At 48.2% G+C, this 27490-nt stretch overlaps 2 protein-coding genes across 13 annotated transcripts in view; both read right to left on the bottom strand.

Moving 5' to 3' along the window:
• The window catches only part of DNM2 (dynamin 2), a 98251-nt gene extending 93752 nt beyond the window's left edge, over window positions 1–4499 (bottom strand). For 7 of the 12 annotated variants that reach the window (XM_047777075.1, XM_047777076.1, XM_047777071.1 and 4 more), the window contains exon 1: window positions 4156–4498. In XM_047777075.1, coding sequence (XP_047633031.1) covers window positions 4156–4316 — 161 coding nt within the window. In that variant the 5' untranslated portion in view covers window positions 4317–4498. Of the gene's footprint in view, window positions 1–4155 lie in introns of all 12 variants that reach the window. The other 5 variants (XM_047777067.1, XM_047777066.1, XM_047777072.1 and 2 more) reach the window with 2 other exon arrangements.
• A 2605-nt stretch (window positions 4500–7104) lies between these two features.
• QTRT1 (queuine tRNA-ribosyltransferase catalytic subunit 1) lies at window positions 7105–27490 on the bottom strand. Its single transcript, XM_047777063.1, has 10 exons — window positions 27188–27490; window positions 26879–26947; window positions 26645–26783; window positions 11827–11905; window positions 11592–11707; window positions 8140–8278; window positions 7814–7889; window positions 7587–7696; window positions 7411–7498; window positions 7105–7321 (listed from the first exon to the last, which is right to left on the bottom strand). The coding sequence occupies exons 1-10, from the start codon at window positions 27428–27430 to the stop codon at window positions 7169–7171; spliced, it is 1212 nt and encodes a 403-aa protein (XP_047633019.1). The 5' UTR covers window positions 27431–27490; the 3' UTR covers window positions 7105–7168.

The raw sequence follows: 27490 nt of genomic DNA, 5'->3' as shown, positions 1-27490 counted from the left end.
TGCGTGACATTTTAAGCACTTCTTCTGTGCGAGACACTCTTCCAAGCACGGTCTAAATGGTCTCTCTTCCTATTTCTTTCCTTCCTTCCTTCTTTCTTTCTCTCTCTCTCTTTTTTTTTTTTTGGCAGCACCCATGGCATACAAAGTTTCCCAGGCCAGGGACTGAACCCACGCCACAGCAGTGACAATGCCAGGTCCTTAACCCACTGAGCCATCAGGGAACTTCTAAATGGTCTAATTTAATCCTTACTCCACTCTCAATGACAGGCAGGGCAGGAATTTATCTGCCCTAAGAGGTGAAACACATCCAACCTGGCGGCCCGAATAGGGCCCACGAGGAAGTGCTATGAACAACCCCCTTTCCTAACTGGGGAAACTGAGGTGCAGAGAGGAAAGGCTCACAAGGCCAAGTCCAAGCCTGGGCGTCTGAGCTGGAGACCTCAACTTCAGCCTCCCTCTCCTGATCTTCTCCCAAGGACAAATTTCCAAAGCCCTTCCCTCCTGCCAGCTCTTCAGGCTAAATGACAAGGATCACCAGGGAGCCACATCCCCCGCTCCCCTTAGGGGCACGGGTCTCTCTGCTGGTATAAGGCAGGCCAAGCCTTGGGTCTTCAAAGTAGTTTCCGGAGCCAGGAGGCTCCAGGCGATTGTGCAATGGGCCCAGGCCAGCACTAGGGAGTAGTGGGGACTGTAGCAGCTCAAGTGGCCACTCCCATATCCTCATGGATACTAGTCAGGTTCATGTCCACTGAGCCATAATGGTAACAAAATCTCATTTTTAAATGTTCGCAGCTAATTCCCATAGTGGCTCAGTGGTAATGAACCCAACTAGTATTCAATCCCTGGCCTCGCTCCATGGGCTAAGGATTTGGCATTGCTGTGAGCTGTGGTGTAGGTCGCAGATGCGGCTCAGATCCTGTGTTGCTGTGGCTGTGGCATAGGCCAGCAGCTGCAGCTCCAATCTGACCTCTAGCCTGGGAACTTCCATATGCCATGGGTATGGCCATTAAAAAAAAAAAAAATTACCTCCATGCTGAAGAAACAAAAGACCTAACAAGCAAGTTTTGCTCCCCAGGACCACCGACCTGCAACCCCCAGTACAGGACTGAGCTAACTGGGTAATTCTCACTCGGACTATGTTCTTAGAAAAAGCCACAAGGAGGAAGCAGGGAAATGGAGCAGCCAGATCTGCCCCCAGGCACAGAGCCAACATGCTCTCCCTTTTGTTCCTTGAAAACTGCCAGGAGAGCCTCTGTGTGGGTCCTTGGGGCAAAAGAGAGGAACCAGTCCCTGAGCCTCACAGCACATTTCAGCCAAAGTCAGAGAAAGAAGCAGGCAGTGGGATTTAAAGCGAGTCCTGCCTGCCATCCCCCTTATGGCAGGGCTTCGGAGCTGAGAAGGCTTCTCCACACTCCAGAAATAAGAAGTTGGCTCTGTTTGAGCACTCCACACCCAAAGAGAGGGCTTTTTACAGTTTTGGTCCTCGAGCCCTGAATTAATGCCTGGTTAATGCCAATGTCACGCTGCAGGCTCTGGGAGGAGGTTGCCACAGGAGCCAGCTCAGCAGCAGTTGGCAGTCACCAGTTGCCAGGGTGGGTGGGAGGGAAAGGTACAGCAGAGGGTTGGAGCGGGGGGGTGGGAGAGAGAGACCTGGAGTCGCTCAATCCGTCACTGAATGCTCGGTTCTCTAAGCCTCAGTTTTCCCCTCTGGACAATGGGATCACAGCAGTGCCAGCCTCAGAATGTTCAAATGAAGTCCAGTGTGTAACTTATTAATTTTTTTTTAAGGGCCGCACCTATGGCATAAGGAGGTTCCCAGGCTGAGTGGAGTCAGAGCTACAGCTGCTGGCCTACACCACAGCCACAGCAACACAGGATTCGAGTCGTCTCTGTGACCTACACCACAGTTCATGGCAACGCACCAGATCCTTAACCCAGTGAGTGAGGCCAGGGATCAAACCCACAATCTCATGGTTACTAGTCGGATTCGTTTCCGCTGTACCACAACAGGAACTCTCCAGTGTCTAACTTTAGAGCACTTTCTTTTTTTTTTTTTTTTTTTTCATTTTGGCTGCCCCGCAGCATATGGAGCTCCCAGGCCAGGGATCAGATCCGAGCTGCAGTGGAGACCTAAGCCGCAGCTGCAACTATGCCAGAGCCTTTAATACACTGTGCCAGGTGGGGGATTGAACCCTTGTCCCATTGCTCCTAAGATGCCACCAATTCCACTGCGTCAGAGTGGGAGCTCCTAGAGCACTTTAATTCTAACTAGCTTTTGTTGTCAATATGAAAGGAATCAGCCTGGTGAATAATAACTCCATTCATACAGACCTACTGTGTGCCAGGCACCATGCTAAGTAAGCACTTTCAACACATCATGTCACTGCATCCTCGCAACTGTCTTGTTGAGGGTCCATCACCCCATTTTTAGGAGGGGCAGCTGAGGCTCAGAGAGGTAAAACAATCTGTGCAAGATCACAAGGCAAATGAAATGGACAGAGCTTTGCGGATGCCCACTGGAAGCCTGGGCAGGCCAGGCAGGAAGATGGCCAAGCAGGGGGCCCATAGCCCAGCCCAAGGCTCAGCCCAGGCCTGGTTGATCCCAAGTCCACGCCTTTCCGCCACAGTAGACAGAAGGCAGTTCGCCAGAGACAAAGCAGCAAAGGAGGAAATTCACGCTGCTGGGAGCAAAACCCCCAGGCCTCTGGGAAGGCAGGAGCAAGGCTGGGCACCAAGCTGCGCTCTACTGAGCTCCTCCTGCCTGGTGGTCTTGGGTAAACAGGCTGTCTTCTGAGTGGAACAAGAACTTGGCTTGGGGCTTGTAGGATGAACGTTACCTCCTAACACTGATAACAACAATAATCACGATAATAATGACTATGACATTATCATTTGGCAGCCCCAGTCACAAAAGGAGTCCTTCCTAGACAAATAGAGAAGTGGCCACCCATCTGGGAGGCAGAAGGGCAAGAAGTGGGGGAAGGGAGAGAGGAGAACCTAATTACATCCATTAGCTTCCTGAATCCTAGGAAACAGCCCACAGAATGGAATATGTCCACTGGACAGATAGCCAAACTGAGACTTCTCAGAACTGTCCAAAAAAGGCTGTATTCCAGCTCTTGCCTGATCAGGTAAGAAGTTCCTTCCCAGGATCCAGGAAGGGCCCCCCACATTTGCAGGCTTTAGCTTGGGGGGCTGGCCCCTATGTTCTAGGGCCATGGAGGTACCCTGACATGGACCAGAAAAGAGTTCCTGGAGAAAGATTCCCCCCAGGGTTCTACTTCCAATTGAGAGGAGTTCCAGTCTCACCCTTCAGCTCCCTTCCTCTCTGCATCCTCCACCACCCCCTGCCACAGTGGTGGGGTCAGACAGTCAGTCCGCTATGGCACAAACAGGCAGATTAGGAGAAGGACAGATAGTAGGACAGACAGACAAAGGTTCCACTTGGAAAAGAGGAGCCAGCGTTCACCAGGCACCAAGCTTTAGAGTCAGCCCAGGAGAGCCAGGCAACAGGGTCCCCAAGGGTCAGCCAGCCAGTCAGACAGCAGAGGCCAGCTGGAGGTAACCCAAGAGAGGAAGAGATAAGTGTTAAAGTCTGTGAAGTGCACGGATGGGCAGCCGGACAGGACAGGTTATCCTAGATAGCTGGCCAGGCAGCAGGGGGCTGCTCTGCGGTACTGGACAGATGGACAGCCAAATGGTGGTGGCAGAAGCCTATCCAGGACAGAGAGACAGCCAACGAGACGGTAGGAACTGCTCCAGATAAATGAACAGCCAGTCAGACCGCAGGGGTCGGCCCAATAGATATCTAAGTGACAGGTTTCGGACAGACAGGGAAGGGGAACCTGCCCCTGACACACAGGAAACCATATGGTAGAATTCACCCACTATAGCTGAGGACCAGAGAATCGGCAGAGATCCACCGCACCTTCTGGCCCTCGCCCATGAGATACCCCTTTAGCCTGGGCCGGCTCCCCACCTCCTGCAAGGAGCCCTCCGCCCAGGGCGTCCCACAGGGCCCGCCTCCCTCTCCCCGTCCCCGTCGCGGGCACGCAAGCGCCGCAGTTACGCCGGCGGCGCAGGGCGCGCCATTCCCGGTCCGCCCTCCGCGCCCTAGGCCGCCGCCCGCCCGCCGTCGCCGCCACGCTCGCTCACCGGCCCACGAAGTTCTCGAGCACTGAGCTCTTGCCGGCGCTCTGGCCGCCCACCACGGCAATCTGCGGCAGGTCCAGGTGGCAGCTCTGGCCGATGGAGCTGAAGGCATCCTGCAGCTTGTTGACCAGCGGGATCAGTTCTTCCATCCCGCGGTTGCCCATGGCGCCGGTGGCCCCGGCCCGAGCGCCCCGCGCTCCCCACCCGCCCCTGCCTTCAACGACGCGGCGTCCGCGGCCGTTCCTCCCCGTCCGCCCGGGCCTCGGCGCGACGCCCGCTCCCGGCTCGGCCTCACGGTCGCCGCCTCATCCGGTTCTCAGGCGACACCCGACCCAAGCGACCTCCCGCCCGGGGCCCTGGGGCTGCGCCCAAAGCCCTCGCCCCACCCCCGGTTGGTCAGCCGCGCTGTCGCTCGTGCACCCAAGCCAGTGAAAGGGAGGCACGGGCCTACAGCTGAATGAACCTTCCCCCCCGGGGACTTTCTCTCAGTCTCATTGGACGCGGGAACTGTCGCTATTGTAGAACAGCCAATAGCAGCCTGAAGCGAGTTGTTCAGGCCGGGAGGCGGTGTTTCGGAAAAAAGGCATGTTGGCCCCGCCCATTGGGGGAGTTCCCGGATGGCAGGCCCATCCGCCAGTTTTATTGGCAGGGAGACCGGCCAGTCAACAAAATTGGCCAGTGATACTAAGGATCGATTCTTAGACTCAGATCTGTCACTTGACTCTACCTAGTTCCCTAAAAATTTCCCATTGGTTTATATAAATATCACTCCGTTCCATCAGCCAACAAATCAAAAGAGGGTGGGATTTAACCTCGAATCTTGACGCTAATTGGACGATGTATCTGCCCATCAAAGAATCACAAGCGCTTACTTGTGATTGTCGTAGGTCGGCTAGTCTTCTGAAGCAAAGAGTAGACCCAAAGTACTCGCCAACGTGCGCCACCTTGTGGACCCAGTGGCGATGGTCACGCCTGAGTTTCTCGGCTCTTACAAAAAACTACAAGTCCCAGAATGCGTCTTGGCCCTGGGCTCACAAATCAGCTCCTTGCGCGGGGACCCAGTGCACTTTGAAGGTGAGAATCAGGCGATTAGTGGTTCCTAGGGAGAAGCAGGCTAGCTCGGCCTCGCTAGCTCCCACGCCTCCAGACCCTGGCGAATGCTGTCCTCCCGTAGGAATACCGTCTGATGACGCCTGTGTTGATGCAGCTGACGCTCCAACGTCGTTCCTCTGACTCTTCAACTTTAGCACATCTTGGATCTTTTTGAGTACTCAATGAAACTCAACGGAACTTCTCCCCAGAAAGTTCTCCTCTATTATTTTGCAGGCAACGCTGGGGATTCTGGGAACTGGGACTCTTGACCACTTGGAAGAGGCGGGGGAGTTCCCGCTGTGATACAGCGGGTTAAGGATCTGGCTTTGTCTCTGTGGCAGCGAGGGTTCGGTCCCTCAGCCGGTGCAGTGGGTTTAAATTCTGACGCTGTGGCAACTATGACGCTGTCGCTGGGATTCGATCCCTGGCCCGAGAATTTCCATGTGCTGATGGTGCAGCCAAAAAAAAAAAAAAGGAAGCCGGGAATAGATGGACTGACTTTAACAGAAGTGATTTGATTCCTCTGGACAAAGATAGGCCAGAGGCAGCCCAATAAAGAGCCAGGAGCAAAAGAGGTGGGGAAGTGGGCTGAGGGGGCAGGGCAGTAACAGGGGAAAGAAGAAAAATGAGTAAGAGGATGGCAGAGTGGCCAAAGTTATAGGCCTGCTCCCTGACCCAAGACCCAGGTCTCAGAGACAGGCAAAAAGATGGCCCAAAATGATTGGCACTGCAGCCTTGACGATGACGGCAGAAACCTGGAAACATCCTAACTGCCCATCCATGGAGCTCATGAAATAAATACTATGTAGCAGCTATAAAAAAAGGATTGAGGAAGTTTTCCTGTAGTGACATATAAACAATTTGAGCTACACTAAGAGAAAAGGAAGAAAAGCAAGGTACAGAACTGCATGTAAAGGATGGCAACATTCACGAAACTAATGTACAGGTGGAAAATTTCTGGAAGAATACACAAACTGATAAATGTAGTTGAATTCTTTATGATATTTAAATTGTAGATGCTATAAATGTGCTACTTTTTTTTACTTAAACCTTATCTTCAGAAGTTCCCTGATGGCCTAGTTGTTAAGGACTCAGTATTGTCACTGCTGTGGCTTGGGTTACTGCTGCAACTTGAGTTAGATCTCTGGCCCAGGAAATTCCGCATGCTGTGGGTACAGCCAAAAAAAAAAAATTGCAATAAATAAATAAATAACCTTACCTTCTAAGAGCTCTGTAACTGGCCATATCTGGACTAGATCCTAGGTCTATTTATTTGCTGGGTAGTAATGACCAAGTGACTCAATTTCTCTGAACCTCAGTTTCCTCATCTGTAAAATGAATTAAATACACTTGACAACCACTGAGAACAGTGCCAGGCTCAGTCTAAGTGCCTGCTAGATCACACTTACTATCACTGCTGTGTTTACTGACAATGAGATGAAGCCACAGGTCTGAAGAGTCAAGGCAAAGAGCCAGAGCTCTAGAGCCTGGCTGCCACCTCCTTGGCCGTGATCTTGAATAAATGACTTCCCCCTTTCTGGACTTCCCCCTCTCTGGACCTGTTTCCTCACCTATAAAAAGGAAGAGAATAGGAGTTCCCTGGTAGCTCAGAGGGTTGAGGATCTAGCACTGTAACTCCAGTGGCTCTGATGACTGCTGTGGCACAACTTCCATCCCTGACCTGGGAAACTCCCTCATGCTGCACTTTCCTACATATAGGATTTCTGGATACCAGCTGCTGCTATGGATACTTGTTATTATCATCAATGGCGGGATGGGGGTACATGGGCCCCAGTGACACTCAGATAAGGAAGGGGACCAAGACAGGCCACCTCCCCAAGAAGACACAGACACACTCTGTTATAATAAAAAGCACCACATACTTCAATATCTTCCATCCCCTCCCTCCTTCTCCCAAGTGGGGTCAATTCAGGGTGATTCCCACGGAGGCCAGGGCTTCAGTGGCCCAGGTGGGACAAAGGGTGGGGTCCCCATACATGGTCCGCATGAAGTCCCGCACGAAGTCAGGGAAGCGCTTCTCTACGATGCTGGCGCGCACAGCACTCATTAGCCGCAGCTGCAGGGCAGGGGTGTCAGCATCAGCCACCAGCACAGGGGAGACTCCCATCCCCCACCTTGCCTCACCCATCCCAGCCACAGGTCCACCTGATAGGCAATGTTGTGGACAGTGAGGTGGTGCAAGGCGGCCGTGTTGTCACTATGGAGCAGCGTATGCAGGAAAGCCCGGCTGTGCCTGGGGGTCAGGAGGTGGGGGCTCAGCAGAGCCAGGTCCGGCCCCCTCCCTGCCCTCCCCTAGCCTCCAGCCTCCAACCCTCCCCTACTTCTGGCAGGTGGGACAGGCACACTCTGGGTCTATGGGATGGAAGTCTTTCTCATACTGCTTCTTCTTCAGCTGCAGGTTCCCCGTGGGCACCAGGGCGGAGCCAAAGCGCTGGGGGATGGACAGGGGGGAGGGGAAGGTTGTCAACCAGGTTGTCTCCCAACGCACCTAACCCCCACCTTGGCTCCCCCAATCCCTCGCTGGTCTTTCCCCTGCCAAGGGCCTCACCGCCGTCCGTGTGGGGAAGACGCAGTCGAACATGTCGCATCCGAGAGCCACGCAGACCACCAGATCGGTGGCATAGCTAGGGGTGGGGCCGTGGGGGAGGGGAGCAGAGAACCTCAAGCCCTGGTCACACACCCCAAACCCCGACACCCAACCCTCACACTCCCCCCCCCAGACCGGCACCCTCAGGACCATCCCTAGCAGAGAGCCATGTCCTCCTAGGTCCCCTCCTGGGCAGGACAGGGTCCTCCCCACCAGGTCCCCAGAGGCAGGGGTCCCCAGGTACCCACTTCCCACAGGCAGGGCTGTCTCCCCTCCCCTCCACATACCCGACCCCCATCAGGTATCGGGGCTTGTCCTTGGGCAGCCTCGAGGTGCTCAGTGCCACCATCCTCCAGAACTGGCTCTTGCTCTCGCCCCCACTCAGGCCCCCGATGGCAAAGCCTGGCACGTCCCTCTTGGTCATTTCTGAGGGTAGAGGGGCAAGGTCAGGGGTGACCAGGCAAAAGGAGATAGGCCTCAGCCCCCTCCTCATCTTCCGCCTTGCCCTGAGGGCAGACCCTGCCCTCCCCTCCACAGACCCTCAGAGAATGTAAGAAAGAGTGAGAGAGAGAGAGAGAGAGAGAGAGAGTGTGTGTGTGTGTGCGCGCGCGCACCTGGGAGCTGCTAGTGATCTTGGCTACAGCTTTATCTGTGAAAGCTCCAGGGGCAAGGGGTGGAACACAGCCATAGCAGCGACTGGAGCTGCTGCAATAACAACACCAGGTCCCTAACCCTCTGCATCTCAAGGGAAGTCCTCAGCTACCGCTTATTGAGTGCCCGCTGCATGTAAGAGCCTCTCCTTCAAACCTCAGGAGAGGAGTTCCCACCATGGCGTGGTGGTTAACGAATCTGACTAGGAACCATGAGGTTGTGGGTTCGATCCCTGACCTTGCTCAGTGGGTTAAAGGATCCAGCGATGCCATGAGCTGTGGTGTAGGTCGCAGACACGGCTCGGATCCCACGTTGCTGTGGCTCTGGCTACAGCTCCGATTGGACCCCTAGCCTGGGAACCTCCATATGCCATGGGAGTGGCCCAAGAAATAGCAAAAAGACAAAAAAAAAAAAAAACACCTCAGGAGAAGCCCAGGGCCCACCCTTCCTTAGCTGAAAACTGAGATGAAGCCAGACGTGTTTCAGAATTTTCCAGTGAACATCCAACAGGCTGAATAACAGCCCATCATCAAACACTGTAACATTTCTACAGCAAAATGTATAAAGGCTCATAACTGGGGCAAAAAACCACAAAGGTCCAATCTTGCCACCAAATGAATTGCAAATTCCTGCAAGTTCTGGATATGAGAAGTGGGCAACTAGGCTCCAGAACTGCAGAAAGGGGACTGCAGATCTGAACTTGGTTGAGGCGGGCAGAGTTAAAACCGCTGGCCCCAGGCCACATATGCCAGGGGCTGGATTCGAACACACTGTGCCACAAGAGGACCCCCTCAGGTTTTTGGGGTTTTTTTTGTTTTATTTTGCTGTTTTTTCTGGGGCGGCACCCGTGGCATGTGGAGGTTCCCAGGCTAGGGGTTTAATTGGAGATGTAGTCAATGGCCTAGATCACAGCCACAGCAATGCAGGATCTGAGCCGCATTTGAGACCCACACCACAGCCCACAGCAACACTGGATCCTTAACCCACTGAGCAAGGCCAGGGATCGAACCCACAACTTCATGGTTCCTAGTTGGATTCATTAACCACTGAGCCACGATGGGAACTCCTGTTTTTGTTTTTGCTTTTAATGAAAAAGAACAGAAAATACCAGAGAGAGCATCTCACCTACAAAGATAAATTCTTCAGGAAGCCTTGGTTTCTACTTTTGTATATATCCATGCACACTGAGCTGTGGCATGAAATGTGCTTCTGTGGGTCTCCAGGAAAAAGACATTGGGGCAGTTCCTGTCGTGCCTCAGCGGAAATGAATCTGACTAGTATCCATGAAGACTCAGGTTCAATCCCTTGCCCTGCTCAGTGGGTTAAGGATCCAGTACTGCTGTGCGCTGTGGTGTAGGTCACAGACCGGCTCGGGTCCCGCGCTGCTGTGACTGTGGTGTAGGCCAGCAGCTACAGCTCCTGATTAGAAACTTAGCCTGGGAACCTCCACAGGCCGTGGGTGTGGCCCTAAAAAAAAAAAAAGCCAAAAAAAAAAAAGACATTGGAGTTCCCTGGTGATGCAGCAGTTTAAGGATCTGATGTCACTGTGGTGGCTCAGGTCACTGATGTGGTACAGGTTTGATCCCTGGCCACAGAACTTCCACATACCATTGCCTCCTCGTCCACCTCCCAAAAAAAGACTGGATCGGGTGGGGCTGGGGGGGGGGGGCGGGGGGGGGCAGCTTGAAGACCAAAAAAATTACAACAGGTCAATCTTCACAACAGCACACAGTGATGCCAGGTGTACATCCATGAGGCAAGAGATTAGAGGGCTGGATCCAGCCCAGCAGACTCCAGAACCCAGAGTCTTGCCCATGACACCTCACTGCCTTTAAAGCCCCCATTTCTGGAGTTCCTGTTGTGGCTCAGTGGTTAACGAATCCGATGAAGTTTGTAGGTTCGATCCCCGGCCTTCCTCAGTGGGTTAAGGATCCGGTGTTGCCATGAGCTGTGGTGTGGGTCATCATAGACGCAGCTTGGATTTGGCATTGCTATGGCTCTGGCGTAGGCCAGCAGCTACAGCTCTGATTCGACCCCTAGCCTGGGAACCTCCATATGCTGCGGGTACAGCCCTAGAAAAGGCAAGAAGACCAAAAAAAAAAAAAAAAGCCCCCATTTCTGCACCCCACATCGTCACCTTGGCCATAGCCTTGGTTCAGGCCTCAATGTCACCCTCCACCTGGGCAACCACTCCAACTTCCTCTATGGGGATTATGCTTCCTATCCCACTGGGATTTTTTCCCTATCTCCCACTCAATAGCCCTCCAGGGCTCCCTAGCACCCCACTGTGATGTCCCAGGGCCTCCACCATCAGCAAAATGCCCTGGGCCCAACCTCTTGCTCCTGACCACACATCTTACTTCCCAGGGAGGGAGCAGCGCAGTGTATAGGTTTTAGAGCTCAAGGTCCGAGTTCATATCCCAGCTCTGCAACATCTGAGCCGTGAGGCTGGACGTAAGGAAATTAACAGCTCTGTGTCTCAGCTTCCTCTTCTGAAACCTTGGGAACCTGGTAGTTCCCATCTTACAGGATGGCTATGAAAATTCAATGGGTCAATCTGTGACCAGCATTTGGTACAGAGCCTGGTGAATACCTGAAAATTGACAGCTGTTGGAATTCTTCTACTTCGAACTCATTCTACTCCATGCTGCCTCAGGACCTTGGCTTCAGCTGTTCCTTCCACCTAGAGTGTCCTTTTGCCCATTAACAACCACAGTCTCAGACCATTGCACGTCAGGCTCATGTGGGGGCCTCCGTGATGGAAAAGACCTGGTCCTGGGATTTCCGTTGTGACTCAGCAGGTTAAGAACCTAACTAGTGCAGCACCTGTTGTGGCTCAGGGGGTAAAAACCTGACTAGTTTCCATGAGGATGCGGTTTCAATCCCTGGCCTCCCTCAGAGGGTTAAGGATCCAGTATTGCCGTGAGCTGCAGATGCAGACTGGATCCCTAATTACTGTTGTTGTGATGTAGGCCAGCAGCTGCAGCTCCCATTAGACCCCCTAGCCCAGGAACTTCCATAAGCTACAGGTGCGGTCCTAAAAAGAACAGAAAAGAAAATCCCTGATCCCTTTAGCCCGTGGCTTTACCTTCTAGGCAGGTGGTCCGGAGATCCGCATCCAGCCCACCCTGGATGATGGCAAAGAGGTTCTGTTTGTCTGGCCACCGATGGGCTGCAATGCACCGGTCCAGCCAGCGGATTGATCTGCAAGAGGACCCGAATCACAAGCCAGAGAGGCTGGGTGAGGGGTAGGGAGACAAGGCTGCAGGACCAGGATCCCCTCCTCCTCTCCCCCTCCCCAACAGAAACACACACACACACACCTATACATGGCTTCTTCCACACGTGGCCCTGTCACAGTGCTGCTCACCACGTCGTCAAGCTGCATGATGATGTCAGAGCCTGGAGAGGAAGACAGGAGCACAGTCACTGGGAAAGCCCCCACCTCCAGCTGGGGACAAGCTGGACCCCATTAGTCCCTCTCTGCGTCTTGCTGACTCCCACTAAGCCCCTCCATCTATTTATACAGCAACCAGAGGGAGCTTTTCAAAACGCACATCTGGGAGTTCTCTCATGGCTCAGTGGGTTAAGGATCCAGCATGTCATCACTGTGGCTCAGGTCACTGCTTGTGGCACAGGTTCCATTCCTGGTCCAGGAATTTCTGCATGTCTTGGGTGTGGCCAAAAAAAACCCAACAAAATGCACATCTGATCTTGCAACCCCACCCACCACCAGCAAAAACTCTATCCTGGCACATGTAATATAAGCCCACCTATGCAAATTTATCCTTCAAGAATAAGATGAAGTGTGCACAAAGTGATTCACCATGGTAGGACAGACAATAGCAAGGTGGGGGTCCAAATGTCTGTCAGCAGAGGTCTAGTGAAATAAACCATGGTCCAGCCCTTAAGGAAAGGTTCTTTCTCACAATTCCAATATCCAGAAAATCGAAGGATTTTTCTTATGCTTATGGCACATTCATATGGCAGCAATACCCGTAACAGTTGTCGTCTTTTTAAAAATGCGATTTAGGAGCTCCAGTTGTGGCTCAGTGGTTAACAAATCCGACTAGGAACCATGAGGTCATGGGTTCAATCCCTGGCCTTGCTCAGTGGGTTAAGGATCCGGCGATGCTGTGAGCTGTGGTGTAGGTCCCAGACGCGGCTCGGATCCCGCGTTGCTGTGGCTGTGGCGTAGGCTGGTGGCTACAGCTCTGATTCAACCCCTAGCCTGGGAACCTCCACATGCCGCAAGAGTGGCCCAAGAAATGGCAAAAAATAAAAAAAAATAAAAAATAAATAAAAACGTGTTTTATTTATATTTTAGCCACTCCCATGGCCTATCAGACTTCCCAGGTCAGGGATCAAACTGGTACCACAGTTATTACTAGAACCACAGCAGTGACAACACTAGATCTTTAACTTACTGAGCCAGAAGGGAACTCCTAAAAAATGAATTTAGTATGAAGATTCAAAAGTGCTGGAGTTCCTGTCCTGGCTCAGCAGTTAATGAACCTGACTAGCACCCATGAGGATGCAGGTTCTATCCCTGGCCTCACTCAGTGGGTTAAGGATCCGGCATTGCTGTGGCTGTAGTGTAGGCCAGCCAGCGGCTACAGCTCCGATTCAACCCCTAGCCTGGGAACCTCCATGTGCTGCAGGAGAGGCCCTAAAAAGACCAAAAAAAAAAAAAAAGTGTTAAGAGTTCCTGCCATGGCTCAGTGGGTTAGTGAGTTTAGGTCTGTGGGAGTGCCAGTTCAATGCTGGACCAGGGAACTTCCATAAGTAATGGGTGGGTGCAGATAGAAAAAGAAAAGAAAAAAGACAAAAACTTTAAGGCAATAAAAGCAAAATGTATACCATATGAGCCAGCAATCCACTTCTGGGTGTATTCCCAAAAGAACTGAAAGCAATCTCAAAGAAACATTTGCAAACCCATGTACATAGCAGCCTATTCACCACAGTCAAAACATGAAACTCAGCATCCACTGACAGATAAACAGATACGCGAAATGTCCTACAGACATACAATGGAATACCATTCAGCCGTAAAAAGGAAGGTGGAGTTCCCCTAGTGATCGGCAGAAATGAACCAACTAGTATCCATGAGGATGTGGGTTCAATCCCTGACCTTGTTCAGTGGGTTAAGGATCTGGCATTGCTATGAGCTGCAGTGTAGGTTGCAGACGGGGCTTGGATGGTGTAGGCCGGCAGCTGTTCCTAGCCCAGGAACTTCCATATGCTGCAGTTGGGGCCCTAAAAAAAAAGGAAAAAAAAAAAAGAAAGAATGACAGAATCGGAACATCACCAGTTTGCATCTTCTAGTAACAGTTCCAGGGGAGGAGCAGGATGGTTCACTGGGAGAGTCTGGCAGATATCAGGTGTCCCCTGGTAGACATACACACTGTGACACTTTCTTGTCAAAAGGAAGGACTTGAATCTGCCTGAAACCTGCAGATTCAACTACCAACTTACAGGAAAACTATTACATGACCCCTACACCCTGAGGATGCCATCAGCAAAATTTAGACTCTGTGAACCACTATAGGGCAAAGGAAGCATTTTCTCTGAGAAGAAAATTGCTTTAAAAAAAAAAAAAGGAAATGTAATAAGAAACTATTAAAAAGAAATAGGGTCAACTATACTCCAATAATATTTATTTTTGAAAAAAAGGAACTGGGGAGTTCCCGTTGTGGCTCAGTGGAAATAAATCTGACTAGTATCCATGAGGACACAGGTTTGATCCCTGGTCTCCCTCAGTGGGTAAAGGATCTGGGGTTTCCATGAGCTGTAGTGTAGGTCATAGACATGGTTCAGATCTGACATTGCTGTGGTCTAGGCCAGTGGCTACAGGTCTGATTTGATTCCTAGCCTGGGAACCTCCATATACCGTAGGTGCGGTCCTAAAAAGACAAAAAAAAAAAAGAAAGAAAGAAAAGGAACTGAAAGGAGAAACTATACAACATTTTGTAGATATTAAAAAGAGACTTAAGGGAGTTCCTGTCATGGCTCAGCAGAAACAATTCTAACCAGGAACCATGAGGTTGCAGGTTCAATCCCTGGCCTTGCTCAGTGAGCTAAGGATCCAGCACTGCCATGAGCTGTGGTGTAGGTTGCAGACAGGCTTGGATCCTGAGTTGCTGTGGCTGTAGTGTAGGCCAATAGCTGTAGCTCTGATTCCACCCCTAGCCTGGGAACCTCCATATGCTGCAGGTGTGGCCCTAAAAAGAAAGAAAAACAGAGACTTAATAGAACACTAAAAATTAACTATAATAAAATTTTTAATTTTTTTTTTTTTGGTCTTTTTAGGGCCACACCCACAGCATATGGAGGTTCCCAGGCTAGGGGTCTAATGGGAGCTGCAGCTGCTGGCCTTCGCCACAGCCACAGCAATGCCAGATCTAAGCCATGTCTGCGACCTATACCATAGCTCACAACAACACCAGATCCTTAACCCACTGAGTGAGGCCAGGGATCAAACCCACAACCTCATGGTTCCTAGCTGGATTCATTTCTGCTGCACCACAACAGGAACTCCTTAAATTTTTTTTTTTTGTCTTTTTGTCTTTTTGCCATTTTTCTTGGGCCGCTCCCGTGGCATGTGGAGGTTCCCAGGCTAGGGGTCCAGTCGGAGCTGTAGCCACTGGCCTACACCAGAGCCACAGCAATGCAGGATCCGAGCCGCATCTGCAAACTACACCACAGCTCACGGCAACACCAGACCGTTAACCCACTGAGCAAGGGCAGGGACCGAACCCGCAACCTCATGGTTCCTAGTCGGATTCGTTAACCACTGTGCCACGACGGGAACGCCCTTAAATTTTTTTTAAAAAGCAAGAGTTGCTGAATAGCACTGGGAACTATATCTAGTCACTTGTGGGGGAGCATGATGGAGAATAAAGTGAGAAAAAGAATGTATATGTGTGTGTGTGTGTGTGTGTGTGTGTAAGACTGGGTCACTTTGCTGTTCAGTAGAAAATTGACAGAACACCATAAAACAACTATAATGGAAAAAATAAAAATCATTTAAAAAAAAAAAAGCAGGAATACCCACTATGGCACAATGGGATCAGCAATATCTCTGGAGCACTGGGACATGGGTTCGATCCCCAGCCCCACACACTGGGTTAAGGATCTGGCATTGCCACGGCTGCAGCATGAGTAACAACTGTGACCCAGATCTGATCCCTGGCCTAGGAGCTCCATGTGCCACAGGGCAGCCAAAAGAAAAAAAAGGGGGGGAGGGGGGAGGTTCCATTGTGGCTCAGCAGATGCCACTGTAAAAAAAAATAAAAAAATAAAAAGGTGGAAGCTCCTTTGTGGCACAGCGGCACTGCTGCAGCTATGGTGCTGGTCACAAATGCAGCACACACTCGACCCCTGACCCAGGAACTTCCACATCACACTGGTGCGGCCTAAAAAATAAATAAAAAGATTTAAGAGATCTTTCAGGAGCTCCCATCATAACTCAGCAGTAACAAACCTAACTAGTATCCATGAGGATACGGATTCAGTACGTCGCCTTGCTCAGGGGGTTAAGGATCCCAGTTGCCATGAGCTGTGGTGTAGGTCGCAGATGTGGCTCAGATCCCATGTTGCTGTGGATCTGTGGATGTGCCATGGGTCAGCAGCTGTGGCTCAGATTTGACCCCTAGCCTGGGATCTTCCATACACTGACACTGTGGCCCTAAAAAGCAAAAAAAAAAAAAAAAAAAAAAAAAAAAAGAGAGAGAGAGATCTTTCAAACAATTGCAGTATCTGGACATTATCTAGATCCTGAAATAAACAAACTGTAAGAAAATTTGACAACAGCAAAAAAGCCAACAAACCAATTGAAAAATGGGCAAAAGACCTGAATAGACATTTCTCCAAAGATATACAGGTGGCCAACAAGCACATAAAAAAATGCTGATTATTATTATCACTGATTATTAGAGAAGTGCAAATCAAAACTGCTATGAGGCACCACCTCACACCAGTCAGAATGGCCATCATTAATAAGTCCACAAATAACAAATGCTGGAGGGGTATAGAGAAAAGGGGACCTCCTGCATTGTTGGTGGGAATGTAAGCTAGTACGACCACTATGGAAAACAGTATGGAAGTACCTTAGAAAACTATACATAGAACTACCATATGACCCAGCAGTCCCACTCTTGGGCATATATCGGACAAAACTTTCCTTGAAAAAGACACATGCACCCGAATGTTCTTTGCAGCACTATTTACAATAGCCAAGACATGGAAACAACATAAATGTCCATCGACATTTTGGATGGTACTTGGATAATTGGATTAGGAAGATGTGGTATATACACACAATGGAATACTACTCAGCCATAAAAAAGAACAAAATAATGCCATGTAGAGCAACATGGATGGAACTAAGAGACTCTCATACTAAGTGAAGTATGTCAGAAAGACAAATACCATATGATATCACTTATATATGGAATCTAATATATGGCACAAATGAACCTTTCCACAGAAAAGAAAATCATGGACTTGGAGAACAAACTTGTGGTTACTGAGCAGGAGGGAGTGAGATTGACTAGAAATCTGGGGTTAATCGATGTAGACTGTTGCGTTTGAATGGATGGGCAATGAGATCCTGCTATGTAGCACTGAGAACTGTCTAATCACTTCTGATGAATCTATACATGTATGTAACCGGGTCAACATGCTGTATAGTAGAAAACTGACAGAACACTGTAAACCAGCTATAACGAGGGAAAAAAAAAAGAAATTTTGACATTTTTTTAAACAACTGAAACTCTAAACACCGGCCAGACATTTGTCTTTTTTTGGCCACACACATGGCATATGGAGGTTCCCAGGCTAGGAGTCCAATCAGAGCTATAGCTGCCAGCCTACGCCAGAGCCACAGCAACGCTGGATTTGAGCCGCATCTGTGACCTAAACCACAGCTCATGGTAAGGCTGGATCCTTAACCCACTGAGCAGGGCCAGGGATCAAACCTGCAACCTAATGGTTCCTAGTCAGATTTGTTAACCACTGAGGCATGGCGGGAACTCCAGGCCAGACATTTGATGATGGTAATGAATTATTGTTAGTTGTCTTTAGGTGAGATGATAGAATTGTGGTTATGTTTAAAAAAAAGTCTGTGGGGTCTAAAATATGATGCAAATGAACTTATTTACGAAATAGAAACAGATTCACAAACACAGAAAAAAAACTTACAAGGGTAAAGGACAAGGGGTAGAGAAGGGATAAATTAGGAACTTGGGATCAACTACTATATATAAAATAGATAAATAACAAGGTCCTACTGTACAGTACAGGGAACTATGTTCAATATCCTATAATAAACCATAACGGAAAAGATACGAAAAAGAATGGCTGTGGTGTAGGCTAGCAGCTGCAGCTCTGATTCGACCCCTAGCCAGGGAACCTCCATATGCCACGGGTGTGGCCCTAAAAAGACCAAAAAAAAAAAAAAAGAATAGATATACATATATACGTATAACTGAATCATTTTTGCTATACTCCAGAAACTAATATATTGTAAATCAACTATACTGCAATGTTAAAAAGAGTAAGAACTCCTTTGTTTTAGAGACACAAATTAAAATACTTACAGTTGGAACTCCTACTATGGCACAGCAGTGTTGTCTCTGTACTGCTGAGGTGCAGCAAGTTCAATCCCTGGCCTGGGAATTTCCACATGCCACAGTGGCAAAAAAAAAAAAAAAAAAAAAAGACCAAAGCAAAAATAGCTAAAAATTTGAAAATATATAGGATATATAAGACTGCAACTATGAAAAAATAAAATAAGGGAGTCCCTGTTGAGGTTCAGCGGGTTAAGGACACAACATTATCTCCATGCAGGTGCCGTCCCTGGCCTGGCTCAGTGGATTAAGGACTAAGCCTTGCCACAAAGTACAGCATAAGTTGCAGCAGACGCTGCTTGCAACTGGTCTTGCCATGGATGTGGTGTAGGCCTGTAGCTGTAACTCTAGCCAATCCCTAGCCCAAGAACTTCTGTATGCCACAGCTACAGCTGTAAAAAGAATAAATAAATAAATAAATAAACCAACAGCAACAACAAAGAAACAAAATAAATAAAATAAGATCAGGAGGTCCCGCTGTGGGACAGTGGGTTAATGATCTGGCTTGTCTCTGTGGGGTGCCAGTTTGATCCCTGGCCTGGTGCAGCAGGTTAATGATCTGGCATTGCTGCAGCTGTGACAGAGGTCACAGCTATGGCTGGGATTCAATCCCCAGCCCAAGAACTTCCAAATAAATAAAAATAAAATCAGTGAAGCATATCCATTAATTGGTCTGTTATTTGGCTATATAAAGGAATAAAGTACTGATATATGCTACAACATAGATGAACCTCAAAAAACGTTATGCTGGAGTTCCTTGTGGCTCAGTAGTTGAAGGATCTGGTATTCTTTTACATTGGGGCTCAGGTTGCTACTGTGACATGGGTTCAATCCTTGGCCTGGTAACTTCCACACGTTGCAAGCATAACGAAGAAAAAGGAAATTATGCTAAGTAAAAAAAAAAAAAATTCATAAAGACAACATATTGTATGATTACATTTACATGAAATATCTAGAATACACAAATCTATAAACAGAAAGTAGATCAGTTAGTGGTGGGGGAGATAGGACTTGATTGATTAGTGGTGGGGGAGATAGGAATTGATTGAGAGGGTGTGATTGATAAAGGTACAGGATTTCTTTTTGAGATGACAAAAATGTTCTGAAATTAGATTGTGGTGATGGTTGCCCAACTCTGTGACTATACTAAAAACCATATGTGTGTGTGTGTGTGTGTGTGTATTTTTTGTGTCTTTTTGGGCTGTACCCATGGCATATGGGGTTAAATCAGAGCTGCAACTGCTGGTGTACACCACAGTCACAGCAACTCTGGATCCTTAATCCACTAAGGGAGGCCAGGGATCAAAACCTCATGGATAGTAGTCAAGTTTGTTACCACTGAGCCATGGCAGGAACTCCGAAGTAACTTTTATTATTTTAATTTTTATTTTTTGCTTTTTTTTAGGACTAAATCCACAACATATGGAGTTCCCAGGCTAGGGGTCAAATCAGAGGAACAGCTGCTGGCCTACACCACAGTCACAGAAACACCAGGTCTGCAACCTACACCACAGCACATGGCAATGCTGGATCTTTAACCCACTGATCGAGGCCAGGAATCCAACCTACTTCCTCAAGGATGCTAGTCAGATTTGTTTCCTCTGAGCCACGACAGGAACTCCCAAAGTACACATTTTAAACGTGTGAATTTTCTGTGTATATCTCAATAAAGCTGTTTAAAAAAAAAAATCAACAAAACAAAAAAACAAAAAAATGAAGAAAAACCACAAGCCAGAAGTTTTTTGTTTTTTGTGGTTTTTTTGCTATTTCTTTGGGCCGCTCCCACGGCATATGGAGGTTCCCAGGCTAGGGGTTGAATCGGAGCTGGAGCCACCGGCCTACGCCAGAGACACAGCAACGCGGGATCCGAGCCACGTCTGCAACCTACACCACAGCTCACGGCAACGCCGGATCGTTAACCCACTGAGCAATGGCAGGGATCGAACCCGCAACCTCACGGTTCCTAGTTGGATTCGCCAACCACTGCGCCACGACGGGAACTCCCAGAAGTTGTTTTTTGAGAAAGATCAACAAACTCAAAATCAACCCCAACCAGACTAATCAAGAAGGAAGAGATCCGGAGTTGTAGTCGTAGCTCAGCAGTAACGATTCCAGCTAGTATCCATAAGGATGCGGGTTTGCACCCTGGCCTTACTCAGTGGGTTAAGGATCCAGTGTTGCAATGAGCTGTGGTGTAGGTCACAGACATGACTCAGATCCCCAGTTGCTGTGGCTCTGGTGTAGGCTGGTGGCTACAGCTCCAATTAGACCCCTAGCCTGGGAACTTCCATATGCTGCAGGAGAGGCCCTAGAAAAGACAAAAAAGACCAAAAAAAAAAGACAAAAAAAAGGAGGTATCGAGATACAGGAAGCATAGAGGACCCCAAACAAGTTGAACCCAAACAGGCCCACCCCAAGACATATTATAATAAAAATGGCAAAAGTTAAAGAGAAGATTCTAAAGGCAGCAAGAGAAAAGAAAAGCATTAATTATAAGGGAAGCCCCATAAGGCCATCAGCTGATTTCTCTACAGAAACACTACAGGCTAGAAGACAGTGGCAAGATATATTCAAAGTTCTAAAAAGAAAAAATTTGCAGCCTAGAATACCCAGCAAGAATATCATTTAAAATAGAAGGAAAAATAAAAAATTTCTTCAACATACAAAACTAAAAGAGTACAGCAATACTAAACCCATTCTAAAAAAAAATACTAAAAGGAGGGTTAATAGATGGAGACTATTGCCTTTGGAATAGATAAGCAATGAGATCCTGCTGCGTAGCACCAGGAACTATGTCTAGTCACTTATGATGAAGCATGATGGAAGATAATGTGAGGGAAAAAAAATGTATACATGTATGTATAACTGGGTCACCACACTGTACAGTAGAAAATTGACAGAACACTATAAACTAGCTATAATGAAAAAAAATTATTATATGAAGAGTTAAAAAAAAAGAAATACCAAAAGAGCTTCTCTAGATAAAAAAGATGTAAGAAGAAATAGGATGGAGGAAATCACAATTGGAAAGCAATCACTTAAGCCAGTATACAGATCTAAAAGGAAAAAAAAAACCTACTGTAAATGTGACAATAAACACAAGGAATAGCAAAAGGACAAACATGAAGATGTTAAAAAGGACCTCAAAATCACAGAACGTGGGGAAGGAAAGTAAGAAAATCTGGGCCTTTTTTTTTTTTTGTCTTTTTGCCTTTTCTAGGGCTGCTCCTGTGGCATTTGGAGGTTCCCAGGCTAGGGGTCTAATTGGAGCTGTAGCCGCCAGCCTAAGCCACAGCCACAGCAACTCAGGATCCAAGCCGCGTCTGTAACCTACACGACAGCTCACAGCAACGTCGGATCCTTAACCCACTGAGCAAGGCCAGGGATCGAACCCACAACCTCATGGTTCCTAGTTGGATTCCTTAACTGCTGAGCCACGACGGGAACTCCTGGGCTTTTTTTTTTTTTAAATAATGTGTTTGAGCCTATATGACTATCAGGCTAAAGCAAGCAGATGTAGGAAGGGGTTAACATACTTGAAAAACAGAGCAACCAAACATTACATTCACAAAAACTTTTAGAACCTGCAACTCATGGTTCTTAGATCTGTTAACCACTGAGCCACGACGGGAATTCCAGGTTTTACTAAATAATTCTATGAGACATTTAAAGATGAAATAGTTCCTGTCATGACGCAGTGGAAACAAATCCAACTAGGAACCATGAGGTTACGAGTTCGATCCCTGGCCTCACTCAGTGGGTTAAGGATCTGGCATTGCCGTGAGCTCTGGTGTGGGTCAAAGGCACGGCTTGGATCTGGCGTTGGCTGTGGCTGTGGTGTAAGCTGGCAGCTATAGCTCCAAGTAGACCCCTAGCCTGCGATCCTCCATATGCCGCAGGTGCAGCCCAAAAAAAAAAAAAGGATGAAATAACATCAGTCTTAGGCAAATTCCAACAGATAATAACATGGGAGAAGCAAAGTAGGCTGGGATACAAATGAAACATAATGGCCGAGACCTGGTGATTGCTGAACTGGATGACAGGTCAGTGAGGTTGTCTATTTTGGTATAAACTTGAAATTTTCCAAAATTAATAAAAATACAAGTACAGAAGAATGTGCCATAAATAGCATGCTCTCATCATGGAGAAAATTACAATAGTTTTGAACTTGCTTGATTTGGTATAAACTCTGGAAGAATATCTGAGAAATGAAAAACAGGGAGTCTCTGTCATGGCTCAGTGAAAACGAATCTGACTAGTATCCATGAGGATACAGGTTTGAACCCTGGCCTCACTCAGTGGGTTAAGGATCCAGCATTGCCATGAGCTATGGTACAGGTCACAGACATGGCTTGGATCTGGTGTTGCTGTGTCTGGGGCTCTGATTCAACCCCTAGCCTGGGAACCTCCATATGCTGTGGGTGCAGCCCTAAAAAGACAAAAAAAGAAAAATGAAAAAGAAAGAAAGATTAAAAAAAAAAGAAAAAAATAAAAAACAGATGTTGCCTAGTGGCTCAGCAGGTTAAGTATCTGGCATTGTCACTGCTATGGCATGGGTTTGATACCTGGCCAGGGAACTTTCATGCACCAGGGGCACAGCCACTTAACAAAAAGAGAAAAAAACAGAAACAGAGGTGACCTTTAGTAGTAAAGGAGATGGATCGAGAATAGACCTGGAAAGGGTACTGTTTCCTATACACATTTTTATATGGGAATATATACAAAATATATTATTGTTAATTTCTTTTTTTTTGTCTTTTTTTTTAGGGCTGCACCCGCATGGAGGGTTCCCAGGCGCGATCCAAGCTCTGTCTGCAAACTGCACCACAGCTCACGGCCCACTGAGCAAGGCCAGCTATCAAACCCTCGTCCTCGTGGATGCTAGTCAGATTTATTTCCACTGAGCCACGATGGAAACTCCAATTTTTTTTTTAATGGCAGAACCCCCAGCATGCATAAGTTCCCAGGCCAGGGATGGAAACCTTGCCACAGCAGTGACTCAAGCCACAGCAATGACAATACCTTTAACCCGCTAAGCCATCAGGGAATTCTTAATTTTTTTGCTCTAAAAGAAAATCAAAAAGTTCCTGTTGTAGCTCAGCAGGATTAAGAATCCAACTAGTGGAGTTCCCGTCGTGGCGCAGTGGTTAACAAATCCGACTAGGAACCTGCCCTTGCTCAGTGGGTTAACAATCCGGTGTTGCCCTGAGCTGTGGTGTAGGTTGCAGACGTGGCTTGGATCCCTCGTTACTGTGTCTCTGGCGTAGGCCGGTGGCTACAGCTCCGATTTGACACCTAGCCTGGGAACCTCCATATGCCGTGGGAGCGGCCCAAAGAAATAGCAAAAAGACAAAAAAAAAAAAAAGAATCCAACTAGTATCCCTGAGGATGTAGGTATGATCCCTGGCCCCACTCAGTGGGTTAAGGTCTGGTATGGTCCCGAGCTATGGTATAGGTCACAGATGCGGCTGGGATCTGGCATTGCTGTGGCTGTGACATAAGCTGTTGGCTATATCAGCTCCAGTTCAGCCCCTAGCCTGGTAACTTCCCTATGCAGCAGGTGTGACCCTATAAAGCCAAAGGGAGAAAAAAAGAAAAAAAATCAAAACACACAAGCCCCTGAAGGATCTGCTCCTGCCACCTTTTGGTTCTTTACCTCCATACACACACGCACCCCCTCCTCTGTCTCTGTTCCAGCCATGCCAGTCGGGACCCTGCTTCATGACCTTGCACTGGATGCTTCTTCTTTCCAGAACATACTTTCCTCTTTGGATATTTAGTACATTTCTCCTCATCCATGGGTTTTAGGCCTAGGGCAACACTCCCTGAGCCTAGACTGAATCCTGCCAAAAGTCCCACATACCTGGCATTCACAGTAAGGGTGCCAATCTTGCATTTATTTGTGCTGTTAAAAAAAAAAACTTTTTTTTTTTTTTAATTTTTACGGGCGTTTGTGTTGAGGTTCAGTGGGTTAAGAATATGACTAGTATCCATGAGGATGTGGGTTCGATCCCTGGCCTCGCTCAGTGGGTTAAGTATCAGCATTGCCACAAGCTGTGGTGTAGGTCACTGATGTGGCTCAGATTGCTGTGGCTCTGGCTGTATCCAGCAGCTACAGCTCCAATTAGACCCCTAGCCTGGGAACTTCCATGTGCAGCATATGTGGTCCTAAAAAGACAAAAAATTGTTTAAAAATTGGGGGGTAATTCCCTTCTGGCTCAGTGGGTTAAGAATCCAGCAGTTTTCACTGCTTTGGTGCAGGTACTATCCCTGGCCTGGGAACTTCCACATGCTAAGGGCAAAACCAAAAAAAAAAAAGTTTTAATAACTTATTTTATTTTTAATTTATTTTTATTTATTATTATTATTATTATTTGCTTTTTAGGGCCACACTCGCAGCATATGGAAGTTCCCAGGCTAGGGGTTGAATCAGAGCTACAGCTTCTGGCCTACACCACAGCCACAGGAACAAGGGATCCACGCCGTGTCTGTGACCTACACCACAGCTCACAGCAATGCTGGATTCCCCCACCCACTGAGTGAGGCCAGGGACCGAACCCACATCCTCATGGATACTAGTCGGATTCATTTCCGTTGTGCTACAATAGGAACTCCTATAATTCATTTTAAAATAATAATATGAATACATTATTATTCAAGATGCTAAATGTACTCTGAACTTAAAACAATACAACAGGGGAGCTTCTGATTCGGCGCAATGGGATCAGAGGCATCTTGGGAGCGCTGGGATGCGGGTTCAATCCCCTGCCTGGCACAGTGGGTTAGGGATGCAGCATTGCTGCAGCTTTGGCTTAGGTCAAGATTGCAGCTCAGATCTGATCCCTGACCTGACCATGTGCTGTGAGGTGGGCAAAAAAAAGAAAAAAGAAAAAAATACAACAGGATATTTGGTGAAAAGTTTCTTGCCCATTGAGGGATGAATTACAAAGAACATGTAACCCTTTAGAGGTGATGGATGTATTCACTATCTTGATTGTGGCGAAGGTTTCATGGGTATATACATATGCCAAAATGTACAAGAGGGTACACTTTAAATATGTGTAGCTTACTGCACATCAATTACACCCCAATTTAAAAAAAAAGAATTTCCCCCACACACACCATAGCTGTAACCAAGCCATAGCAGTGACAACCTTAACCTGTTAAGCCACCAGGGAACTCCAAGAGAAAAGAATTTAAATTCTCCCTATTGGGAGTTCCCTGGTGGTCAGGATTTGGTTCTTTCACCACTGCAGGTTGGGTTCAATCCCTGGTCTGGGAAATGAGATCCCACATTAAGCCAAAAAAATATTAGCATGCCCAGTCAAAAAAAAAAAATTTTTTTTGCCTTTTTAGGGCCGAACCTGCGGCATATGGAGGTTCCCAGTCTAGGGGTCCAATCAGAGCTATAGCTGCAGGCCTGTGCCACAGCCATAGCCATGCCAGATCCGAGCCACATCTGGGACCTACACCATAGCTCACAGCAACACTGGATCCTTAACCCACTGAGCGAGGCCAGGGATGGAACCTGCAACCTCATCGTTCCTAGTCAGATTCGTTTCTGCTGTGCCACAACGGCAACTCCCCAAATTTTTTTTAATTAAATGAAATGCTTACTTTTGGAAGTTCCCCTGTGGTGCATCAGATTAAGTATCCAGTGCTGCAGCAGCTTCGGCATAGGTAACAACTGTACTGAAGGTTTGATCCCTGGCTGAGGAACTTCCACATAGTGCAGGAGAGGCCAAAAAATAAAATCTTCCTATCTACAAGCTCTCCAATTTCCCTCTCTCAGGAAACTTGTACTTTATTTTTCTTCCCTGAGATTCTGTATGCAAATAAAAGCAAATCATATATGTGTTGTTGTTGTTGTTGCTATTTTTTCCATACAAATGGAAACATCAATGAACTTTACCTGCACTGTTTTGTTTTGGGTTTTGTTGTTTTGTTTTGCCTTTCTAATTATGCTGTTTTCACCAATGCTTGTCTCCCTTTTGGGCTGTAAGTTCCATGGATAGTATGACATCAGTACCCAGACTCAGAGTATCTATATTCAGGAGCCACAGAATATCTATATTGAGGGGTCTGAAAACACCACTCTGCTTAGAAGATGTGAAGGTTTGAACCTGTTTCCAAAGCACTTTATGAAACTGAAAAATGTTAGCTGACCTTATCAAGGAATAGGGGATAGTAATGGAGATGGGAGGGGTCTAAAGTCTCCCCAATACCCTCATGTTGCCCCCATTATTTCAAAATATCTTTGCCAGCTAATTTACTATTTAAAAAACAATAGCAATAAAGATAACACTAAAAGCTACCATGTGTGTCAGAACTGTGATAAGAGATTTACTGACATTACATCATTATTTTTAGTAACTATCCCCATTTGGACTGACTCAACTGAGGCTCAGGGATGGGGAGTGACTGGCTCAAAGTCAAGCAGGAGAGGAGGAGGTCTGTCTCACCTCGACCTCCAAAAGTCAGGGGAAGGGGCGGCTCCCCGGGATCCGCTCACCCAGTGCGTTCTGGATCTCCACGGACCTCTCGGGACTCAGAAGGGTTTCATCACCGTCGTAAGGGGAGCGGAAGCGGACGCCCTCCTCCGTCACTTCGGACAGGGACACCAGAGACACCATCTGGAAGCCGCCGCTGTCCTGAGGGAAACCCCATCGCAAGGCTGTCAGGAAAGGGATTGGGACTATGAACCCAAAAGGAGTACTCTCGGATCACATCCTCGAACCCATCTTACCGTCAGCAGATTGTGAGGCCAATTCATAAAGCCGTGGAGACCGTGGGCTTTCTGGATCAGATCAGGGCCCTGGGTTAGAGGAAGAAAGGGTTAGGTTAGGGGTGAACCCAACCCGGGGCGGGGGGTCCAAGTTTGGCTGTGATACAGTTTGCCAGCTTCCATCCTCGCTGTTTCCTTACGCCCAGCACAAGGCCTGGACCATCCGAGACGCTCGATACTCATTTGTCTACAGACTTTGTGAGGCGTGCCCCAGGGGCATCTCCTGGGCCCCCCAAGCTCCGCCGCCCCGCTGGGAAAGAGCCCACCCACCGGCCTCAGACCCAGATGGTAGGTGTTGCCCAGGCAGATGCGGCAGCCCAGCGCATCCAGTTGCTCAGCGGTGATGCCCTTCATGGTTGCTTGCGTGCCCACTGGCATGAACACTGGAGTAGCCACTGGCCCGTGTGGCAGCCGCAGCTCCCCTGCTCGGGCCCTGGAACGGCTACACTCGGCCACCAATCGCAGGATGCGCGGGGAAGAATCCAAGGAAGTCTGGCTAGCGGCTGCCGCCATCTTGCCTACCGGAACCACGTGGGCACTGGAACACCCTGGGCGGCGCCATGTTGGCTGAAG

This window comes from Phacochoerus africanus, chromosome 4, assembly GCF_016906955.1.
Source record: "Phacochoerus africanus isolate WHEZ1 chromosome 4, ROS_Pafr_v1, whole genome shotgun sequence".
NCBI lineage: Eukaryota > Metazoa > Chordata > Mammalia > Artiodactyla > Suidae > Phacochoerus > Phacochoerus africanus.
The sequence above is the reverse complement of the archived record's forward strand: the minus strand, read 5'-3'. Positions and strand labels throughout refer to the sequence as shown.

Coding starts and splice junctions, on each gene's coding strand:
- QTRT1 (XM_047777063.1), bottom strand. CDS start 27,430: ATGGCGGCAGCCGCTAGCCAGACTTCCTTGGATTCTTCCCCGCGCATC. Junction 11,708..11,826: donor GTGGAAGAAGCCATGTATAG/GTGTGTGTGTGT, acceptor GTCCTCTTGCAG/ATCAATCCGCTGGCTGGACC. Junction 7,697..7,813: donor TCTTCCCCACACGGACGGCG/GTGAGGCCCTTG, acceptor TCCATCCCCCAG/CGCTTTGGCTCCGCCCTGGT.